The sequence below is a fragment of the Lycium ferocissimum genome, unplaced genomic scaffold (genome assembly GCF_029784015.1).
Source record: "Lycium ferocissimum isolate CSIRO_LF1 unplaced genomic scaffold, AGI_CSIRO_Lferr_CH_V1 ctg2356, whole genome shotgun sequence".
Lineage (NCBI taxonomy): Eukaryota > Viridiplantae > Streptophyta > Magnoliopsida > Solanales > Solanaceae > Lycium > Lycium ferocissimum.
This window is the reverse complement of record NW_026721067.1, coordinates 35256-53178: the sequence shown is the minus strand read 5'-3', so window position 1 is coordinate 53178 and position 17923 is coordinate 35256. Positions and strand designations below refer to the sequence as shown.

Here is a 17923-nt window from a genome sequence, read left to right as displayed (position 1 = left end):
ACGACCCAAGTCACGAGTCATGCGAGCACCCACACTAACCCTCTGGGTGGGCGAACCCTTTATAAAACGAATTGCTCAAATTATAAGATTTAAAGAGAAACCATAAACTCATAAATTCAACAGAAGATTTCAAGAAAGATTAAAGAAAAGAAAAAAAAACTTTATCAATTAAGTCATTCCTAAAACTAGTCTAGACTCGTACAAGAGCATTCTAAAATATACACTAAAATCAGATTTACAACCTCAAACCAAATACAAATTCTATCTTGTAATGACAAATAGCAGGAAGCTTGCAATAGACTCGATGAGATCTTCGGAGGCTAATTGAATCTCGAACATCAAATTTTAACAAATTTACACCCTAAAATAGTGAATCAAGATTAGTATCAGTACATTTAACTTACTAGTAAGTATCATAGGCCAACTAAGATTAGTTCACTCATATAAGGCACATAATTAACAAGTTAAATAGATAGGCACATAATAATCACTCAAAATTACAGAACATCATACAACCGAATCATAGCCTAAGATGAAGCTTCAAAACCACGAGTTTGTTAAGTCTCAATAACTCTCAAGGAAATCACAACACAACTACAACCAACTCTTAATAGATCAATGTAGTATGGATGGTAATACATGCAGTGTAATGAGATGAATGTCATGCAATGTAGTCGCCAATACTCAAACCTATACACACATGCTACAAAGAGAATCTCGATGTCTCAATAGCCATGACCTATGGGGGACTCGCGAGGTTTATATACCTTTTGTGGCACACACTCCGATCCAATATTTATATATATGTGCGGCGCGTACTCCGATCCAATATGTATATATATGTGCAGCATGCATTCCGATCCAATATGTATATATATGTGAGGTGCGCTCTCCGTGTCATACCCCAACCTTGGGGGTCTGGCCTGCACCCGACACCCAAAAGCCCGAGCGAACCAACTATGATAGATGAATTCCATAACACGAACCGTGGGCTAAGAAGGTGTTACGGTTCGCATTTTCGAGGGCGGAGTTAGAGCTCGGAAAAGCTACTTCGAACTCGTTGGTGCTCTTTCGGACTATGTTTTAAAAGAGTCGCCACCTAATTTTTAGGAAATTAGGAAAATCAGTTTTGAAAGGTTTATTCATACGCCGTGAAAAATCCTTCTTAATACAAAGTTCTAGGTAAGGGTTCTGGTGATCCCCTAGGGAAGGTGTTAGGCACCCTAGTATTAAGGATCCGTACTATACGGTTGACCTTCGAATTGTGTGAGTATCTGCATGAACTGTTTATTTAGTGTTTATTTCCCACAACAGATTGTCATGTTGCATATCATTTTTTGAAAAGAATTGAATATATTCCCTTTATATATAGGGTATTTATGTTTGGATTTATGATATCCGGGTATAATTAGTTTCTTATATATATATATATAAGGATAGGAAAAGATAGAAAGTTCATTTTTTATGATTTGGGGGAAAAAGTTTTATTCATGCTTCACTCACACGGGGACCGGGTTAATCCATTCCATACATTTTCAGAATATCCTTACCTAAATTTTTATAATTAGGCGTAAATTGGACTGTTTTGATTTTAAGGAAAGAACCCTTTATATTTTGCGCAATTGGTTTTTTATGGTCTAAAATCTTGCATATGCTCCCTTTAAAAACGTATTTACATATATATCTTTTCTTTATAACAAAGTCCCAATTTTATTTTAAAAGGTAATAGCTTTATTTTAAAAATCAATTCTATTTTAGCAAAATGCCTTTCTTATTCATTGAAATCATGGGCCTCAGCCCAGAAAACATTCACCGTGATTTTATTATTTAGAGAAGGCCAAGTGGGTTTTAACCCAAAGAAGCAATTTTATTCGGGTTTTCTTTTAAAAAACAAGCTGCGTGGGCTCTGGCCCGAATATACCATATTTCTAGCCATTTAAAATATAGGCCTTAGCCACTTGTATTTGACCACAGATTTATGTAAAACCAAATGGAATTTTTAGCCCAAAAAGAGACCTACATCATTTGTTTTCAAAATACCCAACCGAATGGGCTCTAACCCAAAACATTTCAATGAGTATTCGTTCTTCTTGAGAGAAAAAGACAAGTGGGCTATGGCCCAGAAATATCAAAAAAAAATTTACCAACCCCCAAAAACCCAGAAAAAAGACACGCTTTCAATAGTTTTAAGAAAGAAACCTTTTTGTCTAGTCTATTTATCCTATAAACTTTACAGAGGTTGTTATACTATTTTTGCTTTTCCAAAATCTTTTTAGTTTATTACTTATTAAAAACAAAGCAGTTCCCTCCCATTTTAAATCTTCAAAATCAGTACGCATTCTCAAGGTTTTAAAAGGGTTTCAGGTGCTAAAGTCAATCTAAACGGCATATGCATCTTTTGCTTAAGATGTCTAATTCATAATAAAGGTTCCAATAATATTTGTGGGTTTACAAATAATAAGCACAATACAAATAAGCCAAAGATAGCAAAAATACGATGGAATAAAATAGAATAAAATAGGGTGTACCAAACCCCAACCATTTTCACCCATGGCTGGGCCTTCATATAATTTTTACCCATGATTGGGCCTTCAATTATATTAGTTTCCCTTTTCTTCCTTTTGGACCCGAAGACATTTGAAAGAGATTTTTCCCTTTTGGGCTTTTAGCCCAATAAGGTGGCTGGACCACAGCCCGAGTGGCCATGCAGTAGAGAGGGGAAAAAGAAAAGACCCCGGTTAGTTTATATTTATTGTTCCTGTCATACATATCATATGTGCACATAATATACATAGTATACTACTGTTTTATAAATTCCATTCTATACATGACTATACAACATATATAAACAGCGTATCATATTTATTCAAGAGATCATGTGAGGCATATGTATGTTCCATGTCTTCAAACTCAATATCCCAAACTAGGTGGTGGAAGGCCAAGTCATCACCCCCCTTTTAATCCTGATGCCACACAAGTTCCAAGAGGTTTCATGAACCTCCGGCATGGCTAGTCACCAAGGAAGGGTTCAAACTAGACCCCCCTTTACCTAACATGCCTCTCAACCAACAAATAGGGATGACACAGATTCACACACCCACACATGGTTCAGAATAAATAAGATAGGTCAAATATATATGTGTATGGGAATAACTATCAGCCAACAAGAATAAATGAGACCAGTAGAGAAAACATAACTTGAGCATGAAAATGAAGGTCATCTATATGGGCACAAAGATAGCCTAAACTAAACTTAAACCAGACAAACCACAACAAATCAATGACATGGAAATAATGCAGTTCTAAACAACATAGAACCAGGCAGATATGATAATGTATAGGGACACACAAGGAAAAAGGAAAACCATTATCTAAGCATAGTTTCATCACAGAAGGTTTAATATACATATGGTATATCTATAACTATCCCAAGCATAACTCTCAAATGGTTCTATAAGTTTTATGGACAACCCAAGTGAATATTCTTCCCATTTCTAGGATGTTATGTTCTAAATCTAAATGATTCCTCTTGTGAAGGCAAAAAATGAACACGGGATCCCAATTATAGACTTTACAGATATAGCATAGCAAAACCAAGCAGGCATAAATCAGGGTCCCTTATTGGTATGATATCATGTTACTTTTCACAGAATCCAATTCCAGACATAAGCAATGAGGGAAACCAAGCTAGGATTATCTATAGAACCAACTGCCAGAGCCCTTTGAGCTATCATGTTCCCATATAGGGTATATAAATCTTGGACACCATCAGTTACACCTCTATACATGACTTAAGCAAGTAAGAGGGGCAAAGTCTCAAAAAATGCACAAAGATCTCACATTCTTTTCATTCTAGGTGCCCTAATCTTTACTCTTGATTTTATCACATTTGCAGGAAAATTTAAATTAACCTTTAAGGGATGCACTTAATCTCAGCTATAACCTTATTCTTAATCTTTACCTTTCCTTCAAAATTGAATAAGTATCACATATCTTTGACTAACTTTATATGTTGCACAGGAGGAAAACAACATCATTCAACATAACTAGAATAGGGCCAGCTTTATCTATTGCTGGGCTTTTCGATTAATGGACTCATAACTCAGTTCAAAGAAGGAAGTGGAAAGAAAGCATGATTTACTGTTTAAAGAGTCACAGAGAAAAGGGTCAAATATACCCCCCATCAGCCTACATTACAATCTTGACTAAACACAGGACCATTAACCTTCTTACCTTTTAAAAGAGGTAGTATTAGGACTTAAGATGCAAGGGAGAACAAACCACTTTTCAAAATTAAGGTTGAAACAACAATAATGCACACATAATCTTCATAGGGTCCAAATCATGAACCTAACTTAACATATTGCTAAAGGTCCTGTCATATACTATCATGTCCTCTTCATAAGAGGGAAAGGACACTTCTATCTCATTTACCAAAACAAGCAAAGGTTCCTTTAAAAATAAAAAATAAACAGTTTTTCCCTTTCCAGTTTTATTACAATCTCCAACTGATCCAAACATTTTCTTAAGGCACATTAAGACAGATACAACAAACCCAAGCTGATCAGTTCTAACAGTCCATTAACAGGTGTATAAGAAATTCCATCTTTTAAGACTCAACAACCTTAACAGAATGACAAGATGACACCAAAGTGCAAAGGGTGAGAGGTTATACCCCATAGACTTGAGAGGGATGCCATGACAACCTTTTATTTGGGAGAAAAGATACTATGGGTCAAGCAATGCTTGACCCTTTCTCAATCCTCTCCTAAGGTGTCTTTAAAAGACCTTCCCCATCTAGCCAAGTGGTTTTCAACCTCAACCCATACAATTATGACCTTTTATTACTCCCTTTCCAATCACACACCAAATGGCACTAGGCAGTTTACAAATCAACAGACAAGTTGTTTTTTTCTTTTTCTTTTTTAGCTCTCACATACTGCTTTCTTCTATTCCATTCCTTCCTATTCCTTTTTTTTTTTACTTAGATTATTATCATGAGACCTTTTCTTTCTATCTAAACCTATTTTTAAACCTATGCAATTTGTAAACAAAGGATTATAATTACTACATCAATTACTTATACACATATGAGAAACAAAGAGAATATTCATGTCCCAAGGTAAAGCCTTAATCTCTAAATTGTTCAGGATTTGAACAGATCAAAGTCAAGCTGCTTCTTTTCATTCTTCTTTCAATACTTAAACTCATAAAATTTGAACATTCATGATCCTTTACCAAATTAAAACTCATATATGGGTGAAGAACACATATACAAGAGCATGATATATTAGTCCACTACTTTCTTAAGCAAATTACTTCACTTTTAAAATAAAATCACCAATAGGGGCAGTGTCAACAAAAGAAATCACAAATAAGAGAACAAACCTTTTCCTTAGACACCACTTTCATTCCATTTTTATTTTATACCTTTCAGTTTCAACATGACCATGACTAGGTGGCAAGGTTGACAGTTAGTCTATTAACCACTTATCAACTAGATCAACTCTAGTTAGCCTTAAATGAAGACTTGATCTTGTGGTTCCTACCATTTCTCTCATTTTTTAATTTTTTCCTTTCCATCAGATTCTACACATTTAGGGAGGTAGGCTATACCTGGGTGAAGGGCTTGTGGTATAGACTAACAAGACAAGTTGTGAACACCATATGCATAAGAAACAAATTTCATCAAGACAAACCAGCCTTAAGCAGATCAAAAGGGAAACAGGGTTCACATTTAGGTGCCATGATCATAATGGTTCTAAGCTTCTGCTATGGGTCATGGGCAAATAATATACACTTGTCACAAATCATAGGTGGTTATACATAATCTAAATTAGGTGATGACACAAACATAGTCACGCCGATGAACAAACTATCAAGCTATAGACCTAAGGCATGAACCTCGATTTACACCTTTGTTCTATTATTAGACAACAAATAAACCATTGGCTTTTCTTGTCTTACTCTATTCTAAGTGCACGATTATTTAAGAGGAAAGAAGCAATGAGACATCCCATTATTATATTTAGAGGTTCAGTAAAACATATCACATTTTTTATCTAAATTTTCCTTTATTTATTCATTTTCAGAAGAAGGAGAAACATATTATGAGTTGTATCCAAAACAAACTTTTCAAGTTCAAACAACTCAATTAAGACTTTGACAACAGACCTCATTTCACAAATAGGGGCAATTCATGACTGCCTAGCAAAATAGGAATATTTGACTGTAATCACAAGCACACACTACCAACAAATCAACCACGTTCAATTGTATTACATATAGAACCATGTCTCATCCTCTCTTTTTTTTTTTTTTAAAAAAAATTAAGTTGAACTTATTATATTTACTCTACTTAAGATCATGCTAGTAAACTAACAACAATATTCAAGAAAAAGGCAAGGGAAAGGGAAGAGGATCTTCAAAACACCTCGCATACACCTTTTTATGGTGAACACAGAACCTCAAGACCACATGAACAAACAAGACCAAAAGCAATTCAACAGTCTACTTCTCGAATGAACTTCACAATAACACCTTCCTCAATTTTTATCATGTTCTAATTAAATGAAGCACACATTAGGCACAGAACCAAACAAGGCATTTTTTAGCAAATGAGCATCATCAAAAGATATAAGTATAGCTAACTACAAATATATATTCAAACTAGGCAGAATATTAATATTAAGTACTAAATACAAAAAATGAAATAAACTAAATCAAGGTTTACCTTTTAGATGCGCAGCGAAGAAAAGAATGGATTTGGGAGCCTCTGTGCTTCCAAATCTCAAATCTCAACCACACAAAGAAAAAAAATAAAGTAAGAACCAAATATTTTAACTAAAACCCCAACTACTTAGGTCTAGTTCTTTCAAAATTCTTTTTTACTAGGAAATTTTTTCGAGTAAAAATCTCAAAGTTCACTTCCTTTTTCTAAAAAAAATTTTTTTTTCTCTATATATTTTTTTATTTTTCTCAACTTTTCTTTTTTTCCCAAAAAGGACTTTTTTGTGCAAAGGTCTGGGGTTCTATTTATAGAACCCCAAAGTTCAAAATGAAATGGTGACAACAATCGATGTGGGACAAAACCTTTTTTCACAATCTAACCAAATAAAATCAACGATCTAGATCTAAAGTAAAACAACACCTACGGTCGATCCATCCCTTTGGGTCGATCCGACCCAAAGAAATGGACCAATAACAAAATACCAAGAAAACAATATAACATTAAAAGCAACAAAAAGACAATCTTGACTAAAATGCAAAACAAAGAGTAAAGTAAAGATTTTACCATATTCGGGTAAGAAGTTTGAACATGAAAAGAGAGTAAACATTAATTTTTCACATAATAAGCATGCAAAGGTTGTGCATGTCCATGTTTAGCTCTAGAATTTTTTCCATTTTGGCATGAGAGAGAGGTGAGAGAAGCTAAGGCGGCTACTAGGGTTTTACGAAAGAAGAAGAGAGAGAGAGAGAGAGAGAGAGAGAGAGAGAGAGAGAGAGAGAGAGAGGGGGGGGGGGAGAGGTTTTTAAAAAAGAAAGAAAATGAAATAAGGGGTGGGGGGGGGTTACATACGTATATAATTAAAAGGGATTGGGCCGGGTCACAACCTGGCTTGGGCTGGACTCGGTCCAAATCCGAATTTAAATTAAATGGGCCTTGTATATTTTATGTATACATATATATACACACACTTATAATATATATATATATATATATATATATATATATATATATATATATATATATATACATATGTATATCTAATACATAAAAACAAGATAATTAAAAAATATTAAAATTGAGGAAATTTTAATTACGGGAAAAAAATTAGGCCATAATTATTTTATTAAAATAATTTTAAAAAGTCGGTCAAATTATTAATGGGCCTAAAATGGCCTTAATTAATTAACCTAACATAATTATTTTAATTATGGCCTTTTAAATTAATTTTGAAATTAAATTAAACAATTATTATTTTAAATAAAATGTTAACAATTTTGCAAAATAACTCTAATTTCTTTAAATTATGGACTCGACTAAATTAATTATGGCCAAGACAAAATATATATTATATAAAAAGGATCAATTTTGCAATAATTATCACTTAATTAATTAATTAACCTAATTAAAACATTTAAGGGCAATTATGCCTATTTTTGAAAATCATCAAAATATAAAAATCGTTAAAAGGTTAAATAGTTAATTACTTAAATTATTTAAATTACTCAAACTTTCAAAGATAAAATAAAAAGGAAAGAAGTATTTGCAAAATAATTTTAAATAATTAAATAAATAAGGACCCTTTCTCTCTCTCTCTTTTTCTCTTTTTTTTTTTAAATTAAATTTAACAAAATCTCATAAAAATGCTCATTAATTTCTAAATAAATTTATGATGCATGAAAAATCCCTTTTTTTTTTTTTTTTTTTTAAGGGAAAGAAATATTGATCCGGACAATTTATAAAAATCATTAAAGGCCTTCAAAAATGCTCAGCTCATTTATTTATTATCCGGGGATTTTGAGTGATTATAATATATTACGGGAGGTCAAAAATTAGGTGTCAACAACTTCCCCTTCGGTGTTCGGGGATGGCGGGGCCATCCCTGAGCAACGAAATTTGACTAACCCTAATTTTTGACTGACCTGGCTCATTTCACCCTTTGTCTCCATGCAATTTTCACATATGTGGCCGGACCCTGGTCTCTGGGTTTCCTACATATCTCATGTCATATGAGAATTCAGGCCGCTTGTAGTTCGACTCAACTAAAGACCTTCAAGTGATCTGGGAGAAACTATCCGGGGATCCCAATATTGTGATTAGGTTTCCCCGGAAGATTGTTAGAATGTGACCGACTCTCGGGGCTTGAGTTTGCCTACATATCCCTAGTCTCTGGGAATCAGGTCACATGTAGTTCGACTTGCTGGAGAAGAGTGTATCCCTTATGTGGGAACATCTTCAGACTTCCCAGTGTGTATCCGACCGGTTGCGATTTTTAGTGGAAAAGGACAAAAACAAGACAAGTTGTGGCTGAGTCTGAGATTGGATGGCTTCCAAATCCTGGCCGGAGAGCTTGACTCTCATGGGCACCCTATCTTGACTGGCTGCGTAAGAAAAAGTTCCACGTTTGCTCCGCAATTTGTCTGGATCTGGTTCAGCAACCGACTCCTTTTTGGGCGGTTGTGTGCCTCTTTCCTGGATTTTGACAATATGCAGATATTCTTGTGGAAATTTAGATGAATGGCCCTCTCGGCTTGTTTGAATGAATGGCCCTCTTGGCTTGTTTGTATGAATGGCCCTCTTGGCTTGTTTGCATGAATGGCCCTCTTGGCTTGTTTGTATGAATGGCCCTCTTGGCTTGTTTGTATGAATGGCCCTCTTGGCTTGTTTGTATGAATGGCCCTCTTGGCTTGTTTGTAAATAATGAATGGCTTGTTTTGTATGAATGACCCTCTTGGCTTGTTTGTATGAATAAATGAATGGCCCTCTTGGCAAAATAAATGAATGGCCCTCTTGGAAAAATAAATGAATGGCCCTTTCGGCATGCAGATGACAATTATGGCCCTTGTGGCTGGATGATCTTTCTTTCGCCCGTTGTATTGGCTATTGACCCTTGTGGTCGGATATGCCCTTTTTGTGCTTGTCATGACCCTTTTGGTCGCATGTACCTTTATGCTCATCAATTGTGACCCTCTTGGTCTGATACATCTTTGTTGTTCATTCTTTGTGTGACCCTTTTGGTCAGATGTGTCTTTATTACCCGTTTCTGCTATGATCCTTTTGATCTCTCTCCTCCGTTTGGGCTTTTGCCTTTCGCTTTTGCTGTGAGTAAGCTGGTTGGTGGTGTATCTGCTGTCCTGTAAAAGGGGAAACCTGCATCCACAGAAAAATTGTGAGTTTCCTAAGAGGCCGATTAACGTCGTTGTCTTCTTGCCTGATGCCTCCTCTTGATACTCCCCGGACCCCCTTGGGCTCGGTATTTCGAGAGATGTTTCTGGGACGTAATTATGCTATATATTTTGAAAATTCAGAGTAAAATTCGTAAAGCGCATGCTATCATTATTATTATTATTTTTTTAAAAGGTAAATGTTTGTTTCGTTTTATGCGTCATGACGTGTGTTTCCTTCGAACGAGGTCTTCTGGTTCTTCTCGGTAGCATGATTGTTGACTTAGAATTTTTGAGATCTTTCTCAAAAATTCTGCCCCGGTTTTAGGACTTGCTCCGGGTGTCCCTTGTGTTGTCTTGCTAAGCGGGAATTTTTGAGGTCCCCTAAAAAATTCTGCCCCAGTGTACGGCTTTACTTTGTCCCTTTCTTTGTTGACTGTTTCTGATAGGAATTTTTTAGGTCTCCTCAAAAATTCTGCCCCAGTGTAGGGTTGGTACCGTCTGGTTCTTGTACTGACCCTTGCAAGCCTGATTTTGTTGACTTTTTCTGCTTCACTGCCTCTGAGGTTTCCTAGGGGTTTCTTGGTTTTTCTTTTTATGACGACCGAGCTCGAGAGCGCCTACGTATCCCGTCGCAGCAGGAATTCAGGTCGAACGTAGTTCGGAATAAAGTAATTGAGTTTTGGTTTTACTAATAAAGCGACCGGGTCCAGTATGGACTGCCTACGTATCCCATCGTGGGGAATTCAGGTCATTGCGTAGTTCATTACATAGATGATTTGTTTTTCTCCTATTCTAGTACGATTACAAGCAAAAGGTACAATTACAAAGAAATAGAAATGCGAGTACAAGCAAATAGAATCCTAAATGTAGTATCTCTTGAGTGCGTCTGCATTGATGGCCTTGGGCCACTCTTGTCCGTCCATCTCGGCTAGGACTACGGCTCCTCCTGAGAGTACTTTCTTGACCATGTATGGTCCTTGCCAGTTTGGTGCGAATTTCCCTTTATATTCCTCTTGGTGAGGGAAGACTCGCTTGAGCACGAGTTGTCCGATCTGGAAAAGTCGAGTTCTGACCCGCTTGTTGAAGGCTCTAGACATCCTTTGTCTGTACAGCTATCCGTGGCATACCGCCACCATTCTTTTTTCCTCTATCATGGCCAACTGTTCATAACGATTCTTAACCCATTCTGCATCTTTTAGCTCTGCCTCTTGGATGATCCTGAGTGAAGGGATTTCCACTTCTGCGGGTATGACCGCTTCTGTACCGTAAACGAGGAGGTATGGGGTTGCCCCGATCGAAGTTTTGGTTGTTGTTCTGTATCCCAACAGAGCATAAGGCAGCTGCTCGTGCCAATTCTTGTAGTTGTCGACCATCTTCCTCAAAATCCTTTTGATGTTCTTGTTGGCAGCCTTTACGGCTCCATTCATTTGTGGCCGATAGGCGGTAGAGTTCCTATGAGTGATTTTGAATTGTTCACTGATGTCCTTCATCAAATGGCTGTTCAGATTGGCACCATTGTCCGTGATGATGGATTCTGGCACACCGAAACGACATATCAGATTGTTCTTGACGAAGTCAGCCACGACTTTCTTGGTCACTGATTTGTGGGAAGTTGCCTCTACCCATTTGGTGAAGTAGTCTATGGCGACTAAGATGAAGCGATGTCCGTTGGAGGCCGGAGGCTCAATGGGTCCTATGACGTCCATTCCCCACGCCACGAAAGGCCAAGGGGAACTCATTGCATGTAATTCTATGGGTGGAACCTTGATCAGATCCCCGTGTATCTGACACTGATGGCACTTTTGCACGAATTTACAGGAGTCATGTTCCATGGTCATCCAGTAATATCCTGTCCTCAGGATTTTCTTAGCGAGGATGAATCCATTCATGTGGGGTCCGCATGTCCCCGCGTGCACTTCTTTTAGCAATTTTGTGGCCTCTTCGGCATCCACGCATCTGAGCAACCCGAGATCAGGGGTCCTTTTGTATAGCACTTCCTTGTTCAAGAAGAAACCATTGGCCAATCTCCTGATGGTTTTCTTTTGATTTGCCGAACTCTCTGGGGGATACTCTCCTTTTTCCAGGTAGGTCTTGATGTCGACGTACCATGGTTGGCCATCTGGCTCAGCCTCTACATAGGCGCAGTGAGCCTGCTCTTCCCTCAGTGTGATCTCTAACGGATCAATGTGGGCGCTCTCAGGATGTTGGATCATAGACGCTATCGTGGCCAATGCGTCTGCGAACTCGTTTTGGGCCCTTGGAGTATGCCTGAAGTCAATACTCTTGAATCTTCCGCACAATCTTTGTGCCAGATTCACATATGGGAGTATTTTATCATTTTTGGTCGCCCAATTTCCTTTTACTTGATTGATGAGCAAATCGGAGTCTCCGATTACCAACAATTCCTGTATGTTCATATCCAGCGCCATCCTGAGGCCTAGGATACATGCTTCGTATTCCGCCATATTGTTGGTACATCTAAAGTTGAGCTTTGCGGCCATCGGATAGTGTTGACCTATTTTCGATATCAACACTGCTCCGATGCCTGATCCTTTGTAATTGACTGCTCCATCGAAGAACAGTCTCCAGCCCGAATATGGTTCCACCACCTCTTCTTCCATGGCCATCACCTCCTCGTCCGGGAAGAAAGTCCGTAATGGTTCCAGTTCATCATCCACGGGACTTTCTGCCAGGAGGTCCACTAGGGCTTGTCCTTTGATTGCCTTTTGCGCCACGTACACGATGTCGAATTCGCTCAGCAGCATTTGCCATTTAGCCAATTTTCCTATGGGCATTGGTTGCCGAAAAATGTATCTTAGCGGATCCATTCGGGAGATGAGGTGAGTGGTAAACACTGATAGGTAGTGCCTTAGTTTTTGGGCGATCCAGGTTAAAGCACAACAGGTCTTCTCTACGAGCGTATACCGTGCTTCGCAAGAGGTAAACTTCTTACTCAAATAGTAGATGGCATGTTCCTTTTTGCCCTCTTCATCATGTTGGGCGAGCATGCACCCGAAAGCTTTCTCTGATACCGACAGGTATAGTAACAGAGGACTCCTTGGCCTGGGTGGCACCAAGACGGGAGGATTGGAAAGGTATCTCTTGATCCTGTCGAATGCCTCTTGGCATTCCTCTATCCAATTTGTGGGAGCGTCTTTCTTGAGCAACTTGAGGATTGGCTCTATAATCACAGTTGACTGGGCTATGAATCGTCCGATGTAGTTCAACCTTCCCAAGAAGCTCATGACTTCTTTCTTGGTTTTGGGAGGTGGTAGCTCTTGAATTGCCTTAATCTTGGTAGGGTCTAGTTCAATGCCCCTACGGCTGACTATGAATCCCAGCAATTTACCTGCAGGCACTCCAAACGCGCACTTTGCGGGATTCAACTTTAAATTGAACTTGCGAAGTCTATCGAAGAACTTACACAAATGCACAGTATGCTCCGAACTTTCCCTTGATTTTATGATGACATCATCCACATAGACCTCAATCTCTCGATGCATCATATCATGGAACAGGGTAGTCATAGCTCTCATGTACGTGGCGCCGGCGTTTTTGAGGCCGAACGGCATTACCCTGTAGTGGTAGACTCCCCAAGGGGTGATGAAGGCTGTCTTTTCAGCATCTTCTTCGCTCATGAGTATCTGGTGGTACCCGGCGAAACAATCCACGAATGACTGCAGCTCATGCTTGGCGCAGTTGTCTATCAGGATGTGGATGTTTGGAAGTGGGAAGTTGTCTTTTGGACTGGCCCGGTTGAGATCTCGATAGTCCACACAGATTCGAATCTTCCCATCCTTTTTAGGTACTGGTACTATGTTGGCCACCCAAGTTGGGTAGGATGTCACTTCCACTATTCCGGATTCGATTTGTTTCTCCACTTCATCCTTTATCCTAATACTCAGGTCAGGCTTAAATGTCCGAGTCTTTTGCTTAACTGGCGCGAAGCCTTCCTTAATAGGCAATATGTGAGCTACGATTTCAGTGCTCAAACCCGGCATATCTGCGTATGACCAGGCGAAGACATCCACATATTCCTTTAATAGAGCTACGAGCTCTTCTTTCTGTGAAGCTCCCAAATGGGCACTGATTCGCGTCTCCTTGACATCCTCTTCATCACCGAGGTTGATTACCTCAGTCTCATCCATATTTGGTTTTTTCTTTTCTTCCAGTTCTTCCAATTCTTCTACCAGTCCCTCTGGCATCATTGTTGATTCATCGTACTCCTCATATTCCTGTTGTCCATTTTCTCGCTCATTTCACGACACGTCATGACATTTTCAGTTGTTTTATTATGGTTACTACTGAAAAGGCGAGGCAGAGTAAAGTTAGGTTTATTATTACCTATTATGCGTATTTAGTTAGAAAACCTTTATTATTATTACCTGATAAAGATAGCAGTTTTATGTAAATCGAGGCTTTTCATTAATTCAAAAGCAATTGGCTACAACTGTGGTCCTGGTTCGGAACAACGTCGGACCATTTCCATTTTTTTAAACATTACGAAGTAATTTAGGAAAAAGGTGATCATTCGGGCCTCAGCCGATGTCACCGCTTTTAGCAAAAGGTTTTAAGGAAAATCCATCTCTCTACCGAGGAACCAAGAGGGGGTGGACGTCCAATTGTTCAGGCGCTCCCCTAGCCTCGGACTGCGTACGCTGGGTGTCTCCTGGTTTTCTTCAATGATCGCGTAGCATCCCTCTTCTTGGAATAGCGACTTGAGACTCCCATCCATTTCTTCTTCATTCAGCGTCGACATCTTTCTGGGGAATGACTGGTACAGACCCGGAATTGGACGAGGCAAGTTCCTTGTTTTGGGCTCTCTTTTTATCGCCCTTGTGAGCTCGTCTTCACTAGGAGTATACCCTAGACCGAAGTGGTAGTTTTCTTTTGGGATTGGGACAGGCTCTGTTATCCCTCCGAGGTCTCTTCCTAGACCTTTGCCTGTTTCGAAGCCGTTCTTCAGCATGGTGGAGGCAATCATTCTATAGACCGCTGGCATGGGCCTACCAGCCTCTTCCTCCGCATGAGTGGCCCCAACATATTCCACTACATGAAAGTTTGGCGAGTGAGGGCTCCCTTCGATCATAGGAACGATGTTGTAAGGATATTTCTGAATATCCTTCTCAGCTGCCACAATAATTTCCCGTCCTTGCCATTCAAATTTTATGGCTTGATGCAGAGTTGACGGGATTGCACCGGCGGAGTGTATCCATGGTCTTCCCAAGAGCATATTGTAGTTGGCAGTGATTGCCATGACCTGGAATTCTGCCGTGAAGGATGCAGGTCCAACCTGGATCTGTAGGTCTATCTCTCCAAGGGAATCACTTAGAGATCCATCAAACCCTCTGACGTTCGTTCCACTTTGGCGAATCTTGCCTACGTCGCAGCCGAGCTGGGTCAATGTGGTGACAGGGCAAATATTGAGGCCTGATCCATTATCCACCAGCACCCTCCCTATTGCTTTACCATGGCATTCCACGGTGATGTTAAGGGCTCTGTTGTGAGCGGTTCCTTCTGCCGGCAAATCCTCTTTGGAGAAGCAGATCTTGTGTTCTCCAATGATATGGGCTACTAGTCCAGCCAGGTCTTCACTACTTGTACTAGCTGGTACGTGTGCTTCGTCCAATACTCTCATGAGAGCCTGCCTGTGTGATGGGGAGCTGGCTAGCAATGACAACACCGATATTTGCACGGGTGTTTTCTTCAAGTGTTCAACAATGGAGTAATCTTTTGGCTGCATGCGCCGCCAGAAATCCTCAGCTTCTCCTTCAGTTATTGCTCTCTTTTGGGTGTTTTCCTTTCTTGCAGCATTCTGAGCTAACTCTTCAGGAGTGTAACATCTACCTGAACATGTCATGCCTTGGGCCATGGCTGCTTGTGCAGTGATTGGCTTTGCGGGAGCAATTGGGTGTGCCACCTGAGCCACCACGGGTGCTGGGATCAAGGCTTTGAATCTTGATGTCATTGTCGTGGCTCCCGGTGCTGGGACCAAAACCTTGAAATTTGGGCGCTCCTGGAGTGTGAGGGAGGCCACTGTGTGTTCTAGGGATTCGACTGCTCTGGGGATTAATGCTCTGCAAGCTTCCCAGTCCTCATTCTTTTCAATCATGTGGACTCCGTTGTTTCCATGGTTGGGCAACGGGTTTGTGTTCACATTTAGAGCTGCGGTTTCCAAGACGATTTCTCTCTTGTCAATCAGATCTTGGATTTTGTGCTTGAGATTTATACAGTCTTCTGTGCTGTGCCCATTTCCTCCTGAATGATAGGCACAGGTCTGATCGGCCCGATAAAATCTATTTCCCGGCTGTGCTAGTTTTGGTGGGACCTTCTGAATCAAACCTGCGACCAATAACCTTTCGAAGAGTCGAGCCCTAGGCTCGAGGAGTGTGGTGAATTCCCTTACTGGCCTCCTCTCGAAAGCAGGACGTGGAGCATTGTATGTTGGGGGTGGCGGTTGATTTTGATAGTTTTGGGGTGGTTGATATGCTTGTGGTGGGTTATTTGGGCGATAATTCTATTGGGGTGGTGCTTGGTAGGTGGGAGCGGACACACGGACACTAGGCGGAGCCGTGTAAGCTGGTACAGTGGTGGTAAAGTTGGGCTGTGCGTAGTACACAGGTGTTGGATAATTTATGAGGGGTGTAGTTATGTGGGTGGATTGTGGTTCTTTTGGGCTTGGATTTGGAGTGTGGGATACGCTTGCCACATCCTTTTTTTTCTTGCGAAAGATTCCTGCAGTAGCTTGTCCAGATGCCTTGTTGAAGACGCTAACTATTTTCCCGGATTTGAGGCCATCTTCTATAGCCTCTCCCATTTTGACCAATTCAGCAAACGGTCTTCCGGCCATGGACAACATTCTGTCGTAGAAATCAGGTTCTTGGGACCTGATGAACACAGAGACTAGCTCTCCTTCACACATTGGAGGCTGCACACGGCCGCCTCGGCCCTCCACCTGCTAGCAAATTCCCTGTAGTTTTCTGTTGATTTCTGCTTGACCTTTTCAAGATAATAGCGGTCTGGCACTATTTCGACATTGAAGCGAAACCTTTCCATGAAGGATTCTGCCATGTCCTCCCAGGTGTGCCACTGACGCATATCTTGAGTTGCGAACCATTCAGCGGCTTCTCCAGTCAGGCTACGACTGAATAGTCGCATTATCAGAGGCTCATTTTTCTTTACTCCAACCAATTGGTCACAGTAGGATTGGAGGTGTGCCTTAAGATTCCCTATTCCATTGAACATCTCAAATTTTGGGATTTTGAATCCTTCCGGTAGGTCCAAATCCGGATGCATGCACAGATCATCATACCTTAAGCCCGTAGCCTTTCTTGCAGACCTATTGGACTTCTCCAGTAATTCCTCCATCTTTTTCTCCATATCTCTTTCCCGCTTATCCTATTCGGCTCTCCAGGCCCTTTCCATTTCTTTATAATGATCTAATTCCTTGTGCCCCGGAGAGCATTCGCTGGGGATGTTGGGAGTGAAGAACGAGACCTGGTGGGCGGTATGGTTGAGTGGGGCAGTAGAGGTTTTCCCGGTTGGTAGAGCTCGAGCACTTAACTGGCCTACCGGATTAACGAGAACAACATAAGGAACCTGGTAAGAAGGAATTGAGTGGGTGGTCCCTGGGACTTGGGTCTATTTTACTGGGGGAGGAGTGCAGTAAGAAGTTCCAATTTGATTTGGGTTGGTGGAGCTTAGTGGAGGTGGGATGGTTCCTGGCGGTTATATGGGGAAGTGATCGGGCATTGGCGAGCTCAGGGAAGGGAAGGGAATGTAGGAGAAGGCCTTCTTTGCTCTGTCGAGGCATCCTTGCCCATATTCGTTGCCTCATTCCGGGCTACCTTTTCTTGTAGAGCCGTAACGGCAGTTAGTAATGTCGCAATTACATCTTCCTGGGATGATACCTCTTGCGGATCTTGGGCATCTCCTTCACAGAGAGCGAGCTCAGTTCTGTTCTCGGGAGTATTACGCCCTATTTTGAACGGGTCCAAGATAGTTTGCAACTTCCTGGTTCTTTAAACTG

General features: G+C 40.3%; 1 protein-coding gene across 1 annotated transcript; it reads right to left on the bottom strand.

The window, feature by feature from the left end:
* Positions 1-10754: 10754 nt before the first annotated feature.
* Positions 10755-17274, bottom strand: LOC132043386 (uncharacterized). The gene is given in 9 exon segments (XM_059433888.1): positions 10755-11171; positions 11280-11606; positions 11608-11642; positions 11744-12383; positions 12459-14129; positions 14552-15220; positions 15410-16222; positions 16595-16781; positions 16850-17274. Coding segments are annotated over 9 exon segments (5184 nt in total).
* Positions 17275-17923: the final 649 nt, after the last annotated feature.